Below are 20,381 nucleotides of genomic sequence, written 5' to 3' on the forward strand. Positions count from 1 at the left end.
AGGGCGGTTTGAATGGGACTAACATCAGAGGGAGAGGTTGCCCCCAAGCTCTGTAAGCCTTTTGGGGACGAGACACAGTGCGAAGGGAGAGCAGGAACAAGCAGGTTGTAATTGTTACCTGGACACAGAAACTCAGCTCCTGGGGCTCAGGCCCAGTGTGGGAGAAGCTGTGGAGCCAGCTGCTCACCCACTGTGGCCTCCTCAGCATCCTGGGTGTGCCAGCTCAGGAGCCAAAACAGTGAGCCTAGCAACAGCACCCACTGATCAGCCTGCTGGGGGCAAGGGGATGTGGAAGAGAATGCCTGTGGGAAGACCCTGCTTCATGGTTTGGGTATCTAGAAATCCAGGAAAGAGAGGTCAGAAATGCTGGGCCAGGTCAGCTGGGGGGTCAGGCTTGAGAATCTGTGGGGCACAGAGGTTTTCTGGAGATATGAGGGTACAGGGAGGCAGTCTGAGCTGCAGGGTTAGAGGCAGGGCCAGCTCTTGCCACTCCCTTGTCCCTACACACCCGGTTCAAGCTACCTGTGATCTGTAAGTGAATCCCAGTGCCAAGTCCCACATCCCTAAAGTAGGGTTAAGGAGCAAGCTCACTTTTCTCACCTACATCCTTCACTGTCAGGGCCTTGCTGTATCAGTGGGACAGTTCTTCCACAGGGCGTCAGCCACCTTCCTCACTGGCAGTGGGTGCCTGCCCACAGTGGCCACTATCTCACTCCCTACTTTTCCCAAAGGAGCCCTGCACTCTGGTCTCCCTCCCTACTTCATCCCTTCTCCAGCCTATCCTAGATTTTGGCAAAGAGCAACATAAAAGGCAACCAGGCCCAGCATACACTGGTAGTTGGGTGGCCAAGAGTGGGCAGGTGCCAACTTGCTGTCTTACCCTGGGCCTCATACTGCCCAGCTTCAGCCCCTCTAAGACAGGACAAGGAGTCTAAGACAACATTTGCAAGCTCAGGGGTTCTTTCTATGAAGTTGCTAAGACCCTGGGTTCTAGCCAGGTGCTCCATCTACTACAGCTGACAGGTGTGACCTCGCCTGGCCAGCATCCAGCTGCTGGGTAAAGGGTGTCACTTAACCATGTCTTCTATGGACAGGGCTCAGACATAAGCGCCTCATCTCTGCCATCTGGCCAGCCCTGGGCTCTCTGAGACTCAGATGTCATCCAAGGAGGAAAGAGGTTCCTCCGTTGATGCCCAGGGGCAAAGGCAGTGGGGAGATAATCCTGGAAGCCCAGACAGCTATAGTTACCACACTGAGCTCAACCCACCTCATGGGTGACTAGCAGGCGTTCGTCACCACCCCCCCACACACACACTAGAAAATAAGCCCTGGCTGCGGCCTGTGCCCAGGTAGACAGAGGAAGAAAAGCTCTGAAATTCTGCTGATCCTACCAAGGTTCTGGGATCCTTCCTCAACAAATGCCAGCCAGCAGACAGTGCCCACTGCAGGCCCAGGCCCAGAGGTGCCATGTACCCTTGGCTGATGACCTGGCCTCCTGGATGAGCCACGTCAAAGTGTCACCCGGCTCCAGGAGGCACCCTGGGGCCATAGGGACAGCCCTGGGATCCATATTAATTTCAGCTCCATTTTAAAGGGGAGTTAAAATAAACACAGGGAATATTTATAAGGCAAATAAATCTAGCAGAAACAGCCCCTCCAAGTGTGAGCAGGGCCTCCCCCTCTGCCCCAGCCCAAGCTGATAAAATACAGAAATGCTACTGTAGACCCTCCAGGCTTATTTTGACTGCACGGAGGAATGTAACATGTAAACACTGCCTCCCCGCCACACTGTTACAACTTGCATTAACAGCCTGGACAAAGCCGCGTTTTCACAGAAGCATCGTACAGGGATATATCTCCAGCTTAATTTTTTTTAAAAAAAACCATTTCCTCACATAAATCATGTTCAGAACTAAACGGGTGACTGATGCACCACAAACACTTTTTTTCTTAAACAATAACATACCTAGATTCCATCTACACGAAGGAGCTTTAAAAAAAAAAAAAACCTAAATGTTTTTTTTTCTGGAGAAAATAAATACTGCCGTTTTGTTCCTGACCAAACTATCTGAGGGCCATATCTTTTCAGCTGAGTCAGCTTCCCCCAGCACACAGTCACAGGGGAGAGGTCCCACTTCTGGACTACAGGGGCTGGGCTTGGAGGGTGCTTTCTTGCTGGGCTGCACTACATATATAGCACTGGGTCGGCTTACCAGAAACGGGTCTGACCAGACTCAGAAAATTATGACCTCTAGAGAGAGTCCAGAAAGGAGCCTCAGGCTAGACTAGAGATGGAGAATAGGCCGGCGTCCAGGGCCACTGCAGCTCCCGTGCTGCTCATGTTGGGTCCGGTACAAAGAGCATTATGGGAAGATAGGAGAGGAAGAACCACCCAAAGAAGTCGGGGTGCAGGGAAACAGAGAGGGAGTGAAGCAGGCTTAGTGGCAATGCCAGCAGCAGCACTGCTTACAGACAGGCAGCCAGCACCGCAGCAGCCCAGCTCCACAGACAAGGGCAACCAAGCCCAGGACATAAAAACCCACCCAGTCAGAGGTGGTTAAAAACCAAAGCAAACCAAAGACCAAGCTGGGGTGGGGCAGGCCCTTCTTCTTAAAAGTCATTAAGAGCAAAGAGAGGTCTAGGTTACATCTAAAAGAGAAAGAAACCATTAGCACATCTATAAGTTACGAAGAATCTTTATGGTATACATCTCTGATATTTGAACCGGCTGGAAGATAAGGAAGAGATGAGGGTGGGGGACCCAATCAAATACAAGGCCAAGGTCCACAAGGCTGATCCCCACAAGGACACTCTGAATTTGAGAGGGGGCCGTGAACACATGAAAAGACATCCATAGAACCCGAATGTGTTCACTCCAGCAGACAGTCAAAGCTAGACCAGCAGACAAGGGGCTGGAGCTCAGCGGGGCAGTGCTCTGGGTGCAAAGCCCTGGGAAAGTCCAGATCCCCCACACCTAGAAATAATTATGGCATAAAAGAAAATTATAATTGTTCTGACATAGAAATTAAAACCTTGGGTGGGAATTGATCAGTGGTAGGGAATTGATCTTTGGCTAGGATGTGTAAGGGCCTGCATCTGAGCTCCAGCACCGCAAAAGAAAAAAAAAAAGAGCAGGGATTTGAGAGATGGGGTACTGGCACTGCACACCTGGCAAGCTGAGGCAGTAGACTCTCAAGTTTGAGGTTGCCCTGGGCTTTAGGATGAGTTCCAGACCAGCAGGACTACAAGGTGAGAGACTGTCTCAAAAACCTAAAGAAATGCATAAATGTTTGAAAAAAGCAGAAGACAAAAGGCAGGAGCTGGAGAGAGGGCTCAGTGGCTTAAAGTACTTGTTGCTCTTGACCCCAGCACTCATAGGGTGGCTATAACTATAACTCCAGTTCCAGGGGATCTGATGCCCTATTCTAACTTTCATGGGTACTAGGCATGCATAAGCTATACATATATACATGCAGATAAAACACTCATAGACATAAAATAAATATTTTTATAATGTATTATTATTTTGTGTGCATGCACATCTGTGTGAGGGTGTCAGAAGCCCTGGAACTGGAGTTATAGACAGGTGTGAGCTGCCATGTGGGTGCTGGCAACCAAACCTAGGTTCACTGGAAGACCAGCCAGTTCTTCAACTGATGAGCAATCTCCCCAGTTCCTAATTTTTAAAATAATAATAATAATAAAAGACAAAAGTCAAATCACAGTTTGGTAATCCAGCGGAAGTCATCATGAATCAGTATGAACTCATCCTCAGTCTGAGGGAGGGGCTTTAGACAGCAGCAACTGCAGTCATACGTGGGAACGGGAAGACAGCCAATCCATTCTGTGTCTCACAAAAAAAAAAAAAAAAAAAAAAAAAAAAGCAGACAATGGCCATATTATGGGGATGAGGGAGAAGCAGGCAGCAGAGCATTAGGGACAGGGTGCAGCTAGCCTGTCAGCAAAGGCTGCAAGCCCTTAGACCCAGCTTTTCTGCTTCTAGGAAAGACGTCCTTATAGGTCTTATACTGTCAGGATCACTGTTGGCCAAATGTGCAGGTGCAGCAACACTGGACCCTAGTGTACCACCAGTGGATCACCACCAGTGGATCACCACCAGTGGAACACCACCAGTGGATCACCACCAGTGGGAACACCACCAGTGGGAACATCACCAGTGGATCACCACCAGTGGATCATCACCAGTGGATCACCACCAGAGGGACATCACCAGTGGGACATCACTGGTGGAACACCACCGGTGGAACACCACCAGTGAATCATCACCAGTGGGACATCACCAGAGGAACATCACCAGTGGAACACCACAGTGGGAACATCACCAGTGGAACACCACCAGTGGAACACCACAAGTGGATCATCACCAGTGGATCACCACCAGAGGGACATCACCAGTGGGACATCACCAGTGGATCACCACAGTGGATCATCACCAGAGGAACACCACCAGTGGATCATCACCAGTGGATCACCACCAGTGGAACACCACCAGTGGGAACACCACCAGTGGATCATCACCAGTGGATCACCACCAGAGGAACATCACCAGAGGAACACCACCAGTGGATCACCACCAGTGGGAACACCACCAGTGGGAACATCACCAGTGGATCACCACCAGTGGATCACCACCAGTGGGAACACCACCAGTGGATCATCACCAGTGGATCACCACCAGTGATCACCACCAGGGGGAACATCACCAGTGGGAACATCACCAGTGGGACACCACCAGTGGATCACCACCAGTGGGAACACCACCAGTGGGATCACCACCAGTGGATCACCACCAGTGGATCATCACCAGAGGAACACCACCAGTGGATCACCACCAGTGGAACATCACCAGAGGAACATCACCAGAGAATCACCACCAGTGGAACACTACCAGTGGGAACACCACCAGTGGGAACATCACCAGTGGAACACCACCAGTGGATCACCACCAGTGGGAACACCACAAGTGGGAACATCATAGTGGATCACCACCAGTGGGAACACCACCAGTGGATCATCACCAGTGGGAATATCCCCAGTGGATCATTACCAGTGGATCACCACCAGTGGATCACCACCAGAGGAACACCACAAGTGGATCACCACCAGTGGGACATCATCAGTGGATCACCACCAGTGGATCATCACTAGTGGATCACCACCAGTGGATCACCACCAGTGGAACATCACCAGTGGACCACCACCAGTGGATCACCACCAGTGGGAACACCACCAGTGGGAACATCACCAGTGGGACACCACCAGTGGATCACCACCAGTGGATCACCACCAGAGGGACATCACCAGTGGGATACCACCAGTGGAACACCGCCAGTGGATCACCACCAGTGGATCATCACCAGAGGAACACCACCAGTGGATCACCACCAGTGGGACATCACCAGAGGAACACCACCAGAGGATCACCACCAGTGGATCATCACCAGTGGATCACCACCAGTGGGAACACCACCAGTGGGAACATCACCAGTGGAACACCACCAGTGGATCACCACCAGTGGGAACACCACCAGTGGGAACATCACCAGTGGATCACCACCAGTGGATCACCACCAGTGGGAACACCACCAGTGGGAACATCACCAGTGGGACACCACCAGTGGATCACCACCAGTGGGAACACCACCAGTGGGAACATCACCAGTGGAACACCACCAGTGGGAACACCACCAGTGGGAACATCACCAGTGGAACACCACCAGGGGGAACACCACCAGTGGGAACATCACCAGTGGAACACCACCAGGAGGAACACCACCAGTGGATCACCACCAGTGGGAACACCACCAGTGGGAACACCACCAGTGGAACACAGTATTGGGCTATTGAAGGTAGTCTGATCAGCACAATAAGCTAACAATTCCAATGCCAGGTATATACTCAAGAGAGTGGAAAGCAGGGTTCAGACATCTATGTACCACCTTCCCAGACATGCAATTCACACTGCCCATCCATGGAGGAACAAATAAACAAACCGTGAGATGCTGCTGCATTATGACATTATAGTCAGCTGTAAAAAGGAGGAGGGGTCAGAAAGATGGCTCCATGAGTAAAGGCACATGCTGCTGAGGCTGATGACTTGTGCATGGACACACACACACATAAATAAAGCAAAAAAAAAAAAAAAAGGCTGGGTTTTTGTTTGTTTGTTTAAGGAAGAAGCAGCCAGGCATGATGAAGCATGCCTGTAATTCCAGAACCCAGTTTGTAGAGACTGGAGGATCAGAAGTTCCAAGAGCATCTTGCCTACATTATGAGTACAAAGCCAGACTAAGAATATGAGCCTTGTCTCAAAAGAAAGAGGCTCGGCCAGTGAGATGGCTCAGCAGGTAAAGGTGCTAACAACCAAGCTTAATAACCTGACCTTGACCTGTGGAACCCACAGGATAGAAGAAGAAAATCAACACCTGTCAGTTGTCCTCCGACCTCCACACACACATTCTGGCATCTGTGCAGCCACACACCAAACAAACAGTGTGGGCCTGATGAAATGGCTCAGTGGGGAAAAGCACTTGCTGTGTCTAATCTGAAGAACCCATATAAAGGTGGAAGGAGACAACCAAGTCCCAAATCACCCTTTGACTGTCACGTGTGCACTGTGGCACGCGTGTGTACATGCACGCACACGCGTGTATGCACACACACACATACACACAAAGATATCTACATGTCATAACAAGTAAATTTTTATTCATTTAAAGGATCTTCACAGCCAGGCAATGGGGCGGGAGGCAGAGGTAGGTTGATCTCTGTGAATTCAAGACCTGCCCGGCCTACTAAGTGAACTGTAGGACAGCCAGGGCTACACAGAGAAACCCTGTCTCAGAACAACAACAGCAACAACAACAACAACAATGAGCTTGGACCTGGGGCTATAGCTTCAAAGGTAGAGTGCTTGCCTGGCATTGGTGAAGCCCTAGGTTCAATCCCAAACACCAGGGCTTTAGAGCCCTGAAATAAGTCCAGTGCATACATACATATCACATCCTCATACCTGTGCAGATGCTCCAACATGTGCACAATATACACATGCATATATGCACATACTTACATGCATACATATGTGTACACATGCACACACTCTCTCACACCTGCCAACCACTGGGGTACTTTTTTTCCACTAGTATTTACTAGAGAAGGCACAATGCAGTGAATAGTGATCAGCCAAGCCTCTGTCGCCCTCTTGTGGCCATTCTGGTCCCTGCAAGCAGGAAGCCTGCACCACACTGAGTCCAGTATTGGAGGATGAATCAGCTCTGGGCAGGCTGGTGCATTTGCACATGTGCCTTGCACACACTGCTGTTCTCACCTTCACACCTGGCCATAGCGTGGAACATGCTCAATGCACAAAGCAGACAGGAGAGATGATCAAGAGTTACCCAGTAGGATCTGCTGCACCATGGATTCAGGGGACGCTGCTGACAACCAGTGCCCTATGTAACAGCTGACTCAGTCTCTGTAATGCTCATCTCATCACCTTCAAGAAAGTGGTCTAGAAAGGGCCATCCTTCCTTCTTTTAGAGGATGATCCCATGTCTCCAGTAGAATCAGAAAGCGGATATGCCACATAACACACCCCAGGCCTTACGTTTTCCCAGGGGACTCCTTCAGCCAGAAGATATCATCACTTGTGATTCCATATTCCAGGGCTCCTTTGATCTGAGGAGGAAAAGAGAATTCATGTGACCAGTGGCATGTCCCTGGAGCTTCTGAAAAAGCAATCCTCATTCTACAGAAACAACTCAGTCCCACGAGGGGAGCTTCCCTGTCTTCTATCCATATCTTCAGGTTACATCTCTGTGGGGATGGGAGATGACCCCATGCACACTCCCCAAGCATGCCACCCCTATCCAGAAAGGCAGGAGTGGCAACTCCATCCTAGTCACATTGATGCAGATCCAAGACAGAGGCATGCAGAATGCAGTATGGCTTCCAATGCAGAGTGCAGTATATACTGAAGGATTCCACAGACAAGCAGACTGCAGTATATACTGAAGGATCCCACAGACATGCAGACTGCAGTATAGACTGAAGGATCCCATAGACATGCAGACTGCAGTATAGACTGAAGGATCCCATAGACATGCAGACTGCAGTATAGACTGAAGGATCCCATAGACATGCAGACTGCAGTATAGACTGAAGGATCCCATAGACATGCAGACTGCAGTGTAGACTGAAGGATCCCATAGACATGCAGACTGCAGTATAGACTGGAGGCTCCCAAGACATGCAGACTGCAGTATAGACTGAAGGATCCTATAGACATGCAGAGATTTCATGGTTCCTGGTTTTAAAGGAAACCTCTGCAGTCCTGAGCTGACACTAAGCTAATTAAGTAGACTCCAGTGACCACACATGACTAAAAAGAAATGCTTCACAAAACCAGCTCCATGAAGTGCTCCCAGCAATGAGAATATCCCAGTGGGTGTTACCACATAAGTTACTTGAAATACTCTGCTTTCACCAAAAGACCTGAGCTATGTGAGAGGACAGAAACTGACTTTCAGATACAGCTGCAGGGAGCAGATACAGTGTGGCCTCTGGAAAACAAGCTGGTGGTCTCCCAAAAGGGTAAGTCAAATGATCATGTGATCTAACTTCCACTATTTTTGGTTTAGTTTAGTTTTGGTTTTTTGAGACAGGGTTTCTCTGTGTACCAGAGCCCTGGCTGTTCCAGAACTCGCTTTGTAGACCAGGTTGGCTTCTAACCTGCCTCTGCCTCCAGAGTTTGGGGAATCAAATGCTTGCAACACCATGCCCAGCTCAGCTCTAACTTCCATTCTTAATAAAGACCCAAGGGAAGCAATAACAAACTCCATAAAAACTTTTATACCAGGTGGTGGTGGCGCATGCCTTTAATCCCACCACTCAGGAGACAGAGGCAGGCGGTTCTCTGTGAGTTTGAGGTCAGCCTAGTCTACAGAGTGAGTTCCAGGACAGGCTCCAAAGCTACAGAAAAACCCTGTTTCAAAAAGCCAAAACAAAACAAAACAAAAAACCCTTTTACATGGATGTTCATAGCACATCATGGTTTGTAACAGCTAAAAAAAGGAAGCAACTGAGATACTAACTAATGGACAGGTAGATGAACAAAAGGTGGTGTTTGCACAAAATGGAATATTATTCAGCTTTCAAAAAGAGGATCTATTACATCAGTGAGTAAACACTGAGCACACTATGCTGGTGAACACATATCATATCCTTGCTGAGGCACCTGAGTCTAGAAACCAGGGGAGCTGTGGCAAGGCAAAGGGTCTGGAGATGGAGGGGTGCAGGAGAGGGCAACTCTGAATGTACTAAAACCCATTGTGCCTCACAAAGAGAATTTTGGTAAGTGAATTCTATTTCAAACTTTCAGAGTGAGAGAAAGAGGAAGGTGAAGAATAAGATTGAAGTCCTGGAGGCCCTGGCATTTTGAAGTTAAAGAGAAAAGCAATTGACAATGGGGGCTTGGAAGAAGGAACACAGGGTCAGGTGTAATGTCAAATACTCGAGTCACAGGGACCAGGTATGACGTCACAACTACGCTGGAGGCTGACATGGAGGGTCACTGGAACCCAGGTGGTCAGATCCAGCCTGGACAACACAATTAGACACTAAGGGGAGGAAGAGGGAGGACACTGGGGTGAAGAGAGACAGGCCCCAGGAGGCTGAAGTGTGGAGTGACCCCGAGGCATTGCCATGATGGGGGGGGGGTGTCTTCATGGAACCTGAAGACCCATTTCAGCAGGGTAGATTCTGGGAGGCCTGGAAATAGGACAGGAAAATCGCAGCAGAATGAGGGTAGAGGGCCCAGGTAAGGGCCACAGCAAGCCACTCACTTGTGTGGGGTACCTCGGCCGCCCTCCTGTAGCGATGACTATGTGGTCAGCTGAAAGCAGCGTCTGAGGATAAACAGAGAACCGTGGGTCAAACAGTGCGTGTTCAGCTGCCAACAGGCACGAATGCCTGCGGGTGGCTAGGCAGTGGTCCCTGCGTCCCCACTGTGCAGTGGGGGTGCTCTGTCCATATCACTAAGTCTCACAGAACAGGGGTCTCACAATGTACCCTGAACAGGAGGGCCAGGCAGGAGGGGCAGTGAGGTGTCACAGTGCAGAAGGCCTTTGCAAACACTATGCCTCTTCAGAGCCCCACAAACACTGTAGGAAAGGAGCAATTCCCATCTTTGTCATCACCCAAGCTGCAGGACAGCCAGCCATGACATCTGAGCTACTTAACAAGAGGAATGTGTAGCTGAAGTCTGATCTAACTCATGCTAGGTAAGCTACATCCCCAGCTCTGTTTGAACTGTTTGAATGTGTGTGTGTGTGTGTGTGTGTGCATGTGTCTCTCTGTGTGTGTGTATCAGTGTGCATGCATGTGTCTGTGTGTGTTTCTATGTGTGTGCATGTTTCTGTGTATGCACATGTGTCTGTGTGTGTGCAGGTATCTGTGTGCATGCATGTGTCTCTGTGTGTATGTATCTGTGTGCGTGTGTCTGTGTGAGTGTGCATGTCTGTATGTATGTGCATGTGTGTGTACATGTGTCTGTGTGTGTGAAGAATGTGTCTGTGTGTTCAGGATGCATGTGTTGCATGCACATGTGTCTGTGTGTGCGTGTATATGTGTCTGTGTTGGGGAGACATGGTCCTCAGAGCTGGTCTGGGACTCAAGATCCTGCTTCTGCCTCCCTAGTGCTGGGATCTCAGGCTGTGACCTGTGTACCAGCCCTGAAGAAGCGTGACCTCACAGGCAGCTATTAACACCAGAACAGCGCCCAGACCTACAAAGCTGGGATCAGGGGCCATGAGAAGCAGGCCAATGGACACGTACCATCTTCCCACCTTTATCAACCCCGCAAACTGTGTGCTTGTCGACAAAGCTGGCTTTGACGTTAAAGTACTTGACTTTCCTGAAATATATAAAAGTAAGATTTTATTTCATTTTTTGAGACAAGGTCCCATGTGTTCTAGGCTAGCTTCAAATTCACTCTCCTGGTTCGGGTTTCTATTGCTATAGAAACACTTGACCAAATACAACTTGTGAAGGAAAGGTCTGCTCTGCTTATCCGTCACATCACTGTTCCTCACTGCAGGAAGTCAGGGCAGGAACTCAGACAGGGCGTGACCCTGGAGGCAGGGCTGATGCACTAGCTGTGGATGGTGCTGACTACTGGTTTGCTCAGCTTGCTCTCTTTTCTTGCTTTTGGTTTTCGAGACTGGGTTTCTCTATGTGGTTCTGAAACTCATCATGTAGACTGGGCTGGCCTCACAGACATGCCTGCCTCTGCCTCCTGAGTGCTCGGATGAAAGGTGCCACCACACCCTGCCCTTCAGTGTGCATTCTTATAGAACCTAAGGTCACTAACTCTCAGACGGCACCACTCACAAAGGTCTGGGCCCTCCTTCATCAATCAGTAATTAAGAAAACGTCCTACAGGCTTGCCTACAGTCTGATCTTACAGAGACATTTTCTCAATTGAGGTTCCCTCTTCTCAGATGACTCTAGCTCGTGTCAAGTTGACATAAAACCAGCCAGTACATGCACTATGTAGCCAAGGATGACTTTGAACTCCTGATATTCCTGCCTCCACCTCCACAGTGCCGGTAAACCCAGGATTACAGGCACCACCACACCTGTCTCTAAGATTCAGGCTCTTTAAACATTTCCTCCGCAGACTCAGCCTCTAGGTCTGGTCAGACAGGCAGTGCCATGTGGGCCCCTAGGAGGAAGACTCTGGAACTTGGCATCATGCACATGAAAAATAAGTAAACGCATGCAAGGATTTTTTTAAATAAAAGAACAAAGGAAACAAGAGCTCTGACCCAGGGCCAGCTGCCCGTGGCCCTAGTGGGACAAGTGTGAGTGGGAACCGCACTGGAAAGCAAGAATCTCTTGCCTGTCACTCTGGTTCCCTGAGACATGGCGACCACAGATGCCAAGACAGCAGCAGAGCCATGACTGACACCATCCCGAGAGCCCTAAACTGTGACTAGCAGGGGAGGGACTCGGGGAAGCTCCATGGGGAACTGAGGTGTCTACCATATGTGTATCACCTCTGCATCTAAAAGCACCAAGAGGCCAAGAGAGCAGGCACGGTGAGGCTGTGGCATGGTGGGGCGGGTATTTGGTGAGCAGAGTGGCCAGTCCTCCTGTCTAAAAGGCCCCATGGTAGCAATAAGTATCAGTGTCCAGGTGCCTCTCCCTTACCTCTTCACTCACCCCGACAATCAAGGAACAGCCTTACAACACAGACACATGATACCCCTGCAGCACTGGAGAGATGGCTCAGTGGTTAGGAACACTGGCTACTCTTCCAGAGGAGGGGGTTTGAGGCCCAGCACTCATATGGTAGCTCACAACCATCTGTAACTCCAGTTCCCAGGGTCCCAACACCCTTTTCTGACCTCTGTAAGCAACAAGCATACAAGCGATGCACAGATATACAGGCAGGTGTGCACATGCGTACACACACACACACACACACACACAGAGAACTGTAGATACCCCCTGCCCCTCATGATCTGCTGCCACCTGACTTAGGGCTCACCAGGCTCTATCCTCCAAACTATGGAGGACCGCAGTGGCTGTCTAAGGAATGCATGCTGTGCAGGGCCCATCAGTCCAGTCAGATCCACAGGCTCAGGCCTGAGGCCTCTGTTGCCTGTTTCACCCTCTTCCCCAGCTCCAGCCATCCAGCTAGCCTGTCTCTCCATTGCTGTCATTTCCTCAGTTCCAGGCCTCTCAGGCATCCCCCACTTCCCACAGCACTGACCCGTCTCCACCCCACTGAGGCCCAAGGACCCTCAGGTTATCACAGCCAGGGGCTGTGCTGCACAGTGAATACATTCACAGGTACAGAATGACTGGAAGGGCCAGGACGGTGGTCCTCCCAGGGCCACAACACTGGGCCACTGAGTCCTGGGGGTTTCAGTACCTGTCCTGAAGTTGGACCCGGTGACCCCAGTTCAAGGACTTCACATGGTTTTGCACTGCTTCTGCCATTTTCTTCCTGTCGACACAGGCAAAAACCCATGAGATCCACAGCAGCAGAGATGGCTGCAAAGTTCACTCAGGCAATGAAAGAAAACTCAGGAATACTGAGAAATAGAGGTGTAGTTATTTTACTTTCTGTTATTCTTGGAGGGGGGCAGGGTTTTGCTAAGTAGCTAAGGCTAGCTTCAAACTTAAGATCCTGGTGTATCAGCCTCCTGAGTCCTGGACTACAGGTGTACACCGTCACACCCGGTGTGCGGGTGTGTTTAAAGGGCTGGAGCCTGACACTCCCCATCTGGGGTTTCCCTGCCTCTGACCAGGGTTTGGGGCTATAGGATCTTGGGCTCTCTCCACCGGGGGCATTTAGCATGTTCTTCCTCCAATGACCACCGAAAATGTCTGAAGAGTGCCAACTATCTCAGCTGTCCTCTCCCCCCAAAGCCAGAACTAGAGCTGCTCCCTGGCAAAAGTGGTGGACAGAAAATCTCCCTTTCAAGGGGACCCCACAGCAAGGGTTCCTCACCAGTTGTGCTGGATGGGCTGGGCTACCTCCCAGCCATAGTGGTGAGCATCTTTGACCATGCCCCCCAGCAGGGCAGCCTGATGCATCAGCTTCTTAGGTATGCAACCCACATTGACACAGGTGCCACCGAGGCCCCATTTGGTACCTGGAATATCAGAAAAAGCATGTATGTGTATGTACACATGTGTAGCTGGAGGCTTTTTGTGTCCTGCCCAATCCCATAGCCACTTATAAAATAATCACTCAAGGGCTTGATATTAATTATAATTGTCTAGCTGATGGCTCAGGTTTATTAGCTCTTACATTTAAATTATCCCATTTCTATTAAACAATGTATTGCCACATGTGGTCTTTACACATACCAGGAAGGTGTTCAGTCACAGAATCACCCAGGCCCTGGTAGGAGTGGATTTGACTTCTCATGTAAGGGAATACAAGAGGCTTCTATTCCACAGGCTCAGAATGCCTTAAAGGGGTTGCTATATTGTGACTTGAACTTGACCCAGGGAAGTCTTCCCACATGGATTTGTTCCCTATATATATACTCAGTCATTTTAAAAGATTTTTTTGAACATTTTATTATTTATTATTTTTGTGAATATGGGTATTTTCTGTACATGTATGTGTGTAAACTACATGGGTACAGTGCTCATAGACACCATAAGAGGGTGTCAGATGCCCTGGGACTGGAGTTAGAGCTGGTTATTAGCCACCAGGTGGGTACTGGGAACCAAACCTCAGTGCTCTAGAAGAGCAGTCAGTGCTCTTGACCATTGGTCCATTACTCCAATAGCACTCATCAGTCATTTTTTAAATAACAATTTGATAGAAATGTTTGTATGTTGAGCAGCACACTCTAGGGAGATTATGGGCAGTGGAGACTGAAAGACTCGGTGTAAGCTAAATGTGAGCTGTGTCCCTACCCTGTACCCTTCACCTACCTTGGGGAGAGGGCTCCACATAGTCAGTCACTGCCACCTTCCTTCCCAGCTGAGCAGCTGAAATGACAGAGACATCTGCAGGTGAGCAGAGCAGGAAACTGGCATGGAGCTTCCTATGAGGCCCAGGAGGAGGCAGGGGTCCACGCCAACACCTGAACACAGAAGCCAAGGGTAAGCTGTTCCTTCCCCTTCTCCATGCAGGTGCCTCCCAGCTTTGTACCTGCCCTTCCTGGTACCCACCCAGCTTGCTGCCTGCAGGCAGGAGCCCTCCAGCTTCCTTGCAGACTGCAGCCTTCACACCACCCACTGAAGCAGTGCTAGGATGGGTGCTCCCTGCCACCTACTGTAGGCTTGGGTGTTCAATGTAAGCCCAGTCCCTGCCCATGTCAGCCTCGCTAGCCGCTGACAGAACGGCCATGACAGACAAGTAACGCATGTCAGCCAGAGAGGAGGTGGGGAACTGGAGCAGTATAAAGGGGAGGGAAGTCCTGAGACACACTATATCATGAATGAACATAGATGACATCACAGCCAGTGAAAGAATCAAAAGATTACAGATGACCCCATTGATATCAAGTGTTAAGAACCCACTAAAACAGGAAGTAGATAGTGATTACAAGGGTCGGGGAGGAGAAGGGATAAAGGCATGGGCAGGGCAATTGTGAGTGAGTACGCAGTACCCAGGGGGAGACAAAAAGTTTTAAACCTGTGGCTGCGGTTATGCAACCCTGTGAATACACAAACTCTGAATAACTCACTTTACAGCAGTGGACAATGAATATGTCTCAGTTATTCAGTGATAAAAAATGAGATTCGTGGGGATAAATAAGGCAAAAGATGTGACCTGCCATGCTGGTTGATTTTTGTCACCTTGACACAAGCTAATGTCATCTGGGTAGCAGAACCTCAACTGAGAAAATGCTTCCATCAGACTGGCCAGGCTGTGGGATATTTCTTGATTAATGATTGTGGAGGATCCGACCCACTGTGGTCAAGCCACTCATAGCCAGGTGGCCCAGGGTGTATGGAGCAGCAAACTGAGCAAGCCTCGGGGGCAGCACTACTCCATGGCCTCTGCTTCAGTCCTGCCTCCAGGTCCCTGTCTTGAGCTCCTGCCCTGAGCTTTCTTAACTACCGTCTGTAATATAGAAGTATAAGCCAAATTAAAAAAAAAAAAATCCCTTTCTCCCCTTTTTCCTTTTTTGTGTGTTTGGTTTTGTTTTTCAAGACAGGGTTTCTCTGTGTTTGCTTAAGGTTCCAATTCTTTACTACAGTGTTAGAATCCTGGTGCACCCTTCCCATGTGCTGTAACTCAGTCTTCTCGATGTTCATTTTCATGCCAAGGTTTTCACTGACTTCTACCACTCTACCAAGGCCTGCAGCTCATTCAAACTTTCAGCAAGTAGTGCTGTATCGTCGGTGAAACGCAGGTCTATCTGGAAGGAAACCTCATTTCAAAGGAGGGAACTATTTCAGAAGTCAAGAAGCAGATAGAGATAGCGAGGATTGCATTCCAGGCATTAATTAGGAAAGGTTTGGTCAGCAAGAGACATAACGACAACAACAAAATTACAAATTATAGGTATATGAGACATGTGTCTTGAGCTGCCTTCTTTACAACTCTGAAACCTGGATAATGAAAGGCTCCTCAGAACAGCGGCTGAATGTGTTTGAGATGGCGTGACTCAGGAGGATTCTAGGTGTCACACGAAGAGAAAGTCTGTGTGACAATGACATTAAGAAACATCTCCATCTACAGAAGGAAGTAAACTACAGGATACTGATGTGGGATTCCCCTCTGTATGCTATGAATATGTTCTATTACCATTGGTTAATAAAGAAGCTGTTTCGGCCAATGGCTTAGCAGGGTAAAGCTAGGCAGGAAATCCAAACAGAGATATATGGAAGAGTAGGTGGAGTCAAGGAGATGCCACATAGCTGCCGGAGGAGGCAGATGCCAAGTGGCAGTTCAAGAAGCAAGAGGTAACAAACCACAAGCTTCGTGGCAAAACATAAATTAGTAAAAATGGGTTAATTTAAGATGTAAGAGCTAGCTAGAAATACACCTGAGTCATTGCTCAAACAGTGTTGTAATTAATATAGTTTCTGTGGGATTATTTGGGTCTGGGCAGCCGGGAAATAAATAAGCAGTCTCTGTTTGGCCATGTTATGAGAATGAATGATGGTAGATACATAAAGATAGCACTGCTTGGAGGAGGACATGGGATAAAGCAAAGAGGAAGGCCCAAAAAAACGCTGGATGGATGGCATAAAGGAAAACTGTGGAACCCTGGGTATGACAATAACACAAGCATCTAGGACTGCCCAGGATAGGAACAACTGGAGAACCGCCATAAGAGGGCTGCCCATGCATGCTTAAGCATTGCCGGGCATAAATGATGGTGATGGTGATGATGATGATGGTGGTGGTGGTGGCGGTGGTGATGTTTCTCTGTGTAGGCTGGCTGTTCGGAAACTCACTCTGTAGACCAGGCTGGCTTTGAACTCAGAGACTTCCCTGCCTCGGCTTCTCGAGTGCTCGGATTAAAGCTCCCAAGTATCTTTTGATCAGAATATTTTATCATAGCAATAGAAACCAAACTGGAAACAGAAACAAGTATCAAGACTGCGAGCTGCTGCTGTGAAAACCTGACCATGCTGTGGGGGACTGTAGGAATGCTTGAAACTTCAGGCTGTCCTGTGGGAGCTCGGAAGACAGGAGTGGGAGGAGAAATACAGAAAGTAGAGGCCTGTCTCATAATGCTTCAGAAGGAAGTTTGAGAGTCCCTCAAAGACTATCAGGTTGTTTATGTGATATATCTGAATTAAGACTCCATGGCTTCGGATCAGCTGGCAATGAAGAATCAGATGCGACTAAGAAGAGACCAGCACTGCTGAACTGAAACCTTTGCTTTACTAGGACAGTTGATGCTGGTCCGCTGGAGCTGAGAAATCGGCTAAGAGACCAGCAAATATCTTCCAGAAGTGTTTCCTATGTATCAACATTCAGAAACTGTGGTCGAAAGGGGCCAAGGCTCCATCTCAGGCTGGCAGACAAACTTGGCAATGTATAAGAGTATGGGGGACTGAAGAGTCATGGAGAGAAGCTGAAGTGTGGCACCATGTGGCAGAGTCAGTCTCTTAAGGGAGGGATATTATAAGGCCACTGGTGAGGGCAAAGCCTCTGTTGTCGTGAATACCTTAGCAAACTGGAGATGCCATGACCACGGGATGACCGCCAAGGACAGCAGCAAGGGTGGAGTGGAGCTGACCTAAGACTACAAGAAGACCTATGGGTGCTGTAGAGGGCAGAGCTGGAGAGGTGGGGCTGCCCTCTAGAGTGAGCCCCAGACCTTGAACAAAGAACTAAAGAATTTGATTTACTCTGCTGGATGTTGGTTCTGCTTTGATCTAACTGTAACTGTGCCCAGGTTCTTTTCTCTTGGAATAATAAATATATTTATTTAGGAGCCCACAGTTGAGAGACTTTGAACTTTTAAAGAGATATTGGAGTTTTAAAGAGACCTTGGGCTTTTAAAGTATTGACATTTTTAAAGACTGCAGAGCTTTTAAAGCTGTGTTAATTTCTATATTGTGATACTAACGAGATCATGGAGATAACGGGAAAGTTTATGGTTTAATATCTTTGTGTGTCAGAATGACAAGGGGTCAATTATGCTGGTTAGTTTTGTCAGCTAGAGTCATCTGGGAAGAGGAAATCTCAACTGAGAAATGCCTCCATCAGACCGGCCTGTAGGCAAGTCTGTGAGGTATTTTTTCATTAGTAGTTGATGTAGAAGGATCCACCCCACGGTGAGCAGTACCGTCCTTAGCTAGATGGTACTGTGTATAAGAAATGTAGCCAAGCATACCAGGGGAGACAGTCAGCAGCATGCCTTAATGGCCTCTGCACTAGCTGCAGCCTCCAGGTTCCCGCCTAGAACCCTTGCCCAGTTCCCTCGGTGATGGACTGTGACGTACAAGCCAAATAAATCTTTCCTCCCCAAGAGGCTTTTGGTTATAGTTCCAACACAGCAGTAGGAAACAAACCAGAAGACTTACACAGTCAAAACTGTAAAGCAGGCAATGAGGTACACACCTGTAACCCCAACACTTCAGAGGCATAGGCAGAAGGATTCGGAATCTGAGGTCAGCCTGGGCTACATAATGGGACTCTGTCTCAAAAAATTACTTGCTTTTAATTTTACTTATTTATTTGGTTTTCTGAGACAAAGTCTCTCCATTATGTATCTCTGGCTACCCTGAAACTCACTATGTAGACTAGGCTGGTCTCTAATTCACAGAGATCAAACTGTCCCTACTTCCTAAATGCTGGGATTAAAGGAATACACCATCACACCCAGCAAAAATGCTATTTTAATTGATATTGTGTGTGTGTGTGTGTGTGTGTGTGTGTGTGTGTGTGTGTGTGTGTGTGTGTGTATGCAAGTGCAGCACATGCACGCAGATTCCCATGGAGACCAGAAGATTTTGGGTCCCTTGTAACTGGAATTACAGGAAGTTGTGAGCCTACTAATATAGCTGCTGGGAACCAAACCCAGGTCCTCTGCCTTAGCAAGTGCACTTGGGAAGTTGAGGAAAAAGGATCAGGAGTTCAAGACCAGATTCGCTATATAGTAAGTTCCAGTCCATCCAGGGCCATATTGGAAGCTGTCTCACACAAAACAAAGCAAGGGGAAAGGAAGCTGGGAATAGCAATGGGCTGAACTGTATCCTCCCTGCTAAAATTCTTATGTCAGTAACAACCCTCAGTACCAAGGAGTATGACTGTTTGGAGGAATTGCCATGGTTTGTGGGAGCTGGACATCGTAATAGCCTGAACTGTGTTGTTGGGGAATATTATTTTCAGGTGTATGACTTTTGTTTATGCTGCTTTTGCTTAACTCTGTTAAACTGTTAATGTGCCTGTCTAAAACACCTGATGGCCCTAATAAAGAGATGAGGGCCAATAGCGAGGCAGGAGCAAGGATAGGCAGGGCTGACAGGCAGAGAGGATAATAAACAGAAGGAGACCTGAGAACGAAGAGAAAGAGGAGAGGAGGACATGAGAGGTCAACCACCCAGCTACACAGCAAGCCACAAAGAAAGAAGTAAAGAAAGGTATACAGAAATAGAGAAAGATAAAAGCTCAGAGGTAAAAGGCAGTCTGGTTAATTTAGGTTAAGAAAAGCCGACAAAAAAGAAACCACACTAAGGCTGGGCATTCATAACTAAGAATAAGCCTCTGTGTGTGGTTTATTTGGGAGCTGGGTGGTGGGCCAGTCAGAAGTCAAAAGAGTAAAACACCACACAACATTGTCTCTACCCTCGCACACTCAGATCCATGTGAGAGTCTGAGCCTTCAGTACCAAGGACTATGACTATATTTGGAGATAAAGTTAAACTAGGTCACAGGGTGGTCCCTTGTCCAACTGATTAGTGTTCTGTAAGGAGAGATTAGGGTACAGATACAGGGGATCAACATGAAGATATGAGAAGACCCGATCTATCAGCCAAGGACAGAAGCCAGAAGGAGCCAGCCCTGCTGACGCTTTGGTCTTAGACTGCTGGCACCCGGAACTGTGAGTACAAGGCTGTAGTCATGCAGCCCACACAGACTGCGCAGAGGCATCAGGGACAGTTACCATCCTCGTCATGGTACAGGGCTCACAGATACACCCACCTGTCAGACTGCTCACTTGATTCTTATTGATTTAATTATTTACTTTGAAACAGGGTCTCACTGTTACCCAGGCTGATCTCAAGCTCCTAGACTCAAGTGATCCTCCTGCCTCAGCCTCTTGAATAGCTAGAGTCACAGCTATTCATGACCAGGCCCAGCCTTAAGTTATCCACTTTAAATATGTACTGGTTTATTGTCTGTCAATTGTATCTCATTA

At 48.5% G+C, this 20,381-nt stretch overlaps 1 protein-coding gene across 1 annotated transcript in view; it reads right to left on the minus strand.

The window, feature by feature from the left end:
* Positions 1 to 20,381, minus strand: part of Txnrd2 (thioredoxin reductase 2) — a 54,119-nt gene that overhangs the window by 29,738 nt on the left and 4,000 nt on the right. The window contains exons 3-8 of the mRNA XM_038344556.1: positions 14,482 to 14,538; positions 13,541 to 13,685; positions 12,959 to 13,033; positions 10,855 to 10,933; positions 9,864 to 9,926; positions 7,628 to 7,698 (exon numbers count right to left, since the gene is read on the minus strand). Of these exons, the coding sequence (XP_038200484.1) occupies positions 7,628 to 7,698; positions 9,864 to 9,926; positions 10,855 to 10,933; positions 12,959 to 13,033; positions 13,541 to 13,685; positions 14,482 to 14,538 (490 nt within the window). The remainder of the gene's footprint in view (positions 1 to 7,627; positions 7,699 to 9,863; positions 9,927 to 10,854; positions 10,934 to 12,958; positions 13,034 to 13,540; positions 13,686 to 14,481; positions 14,539 to 20,381) is intronic.

Source organism: Arvicola amphibius, chromosome 10, assembly GCF_903992535.2.
Source record: "Arvicola amphibius chromosome 10, mArvAmp1.2, whole genome shotgun sequence".
In the NCBI taxonomy this organism is placed as follows: Eukaryota; Metazoa; Chordata; class Mammalia; order Rodentia; family Cricetidae; genus Arvicola; species Arvicola amphibius.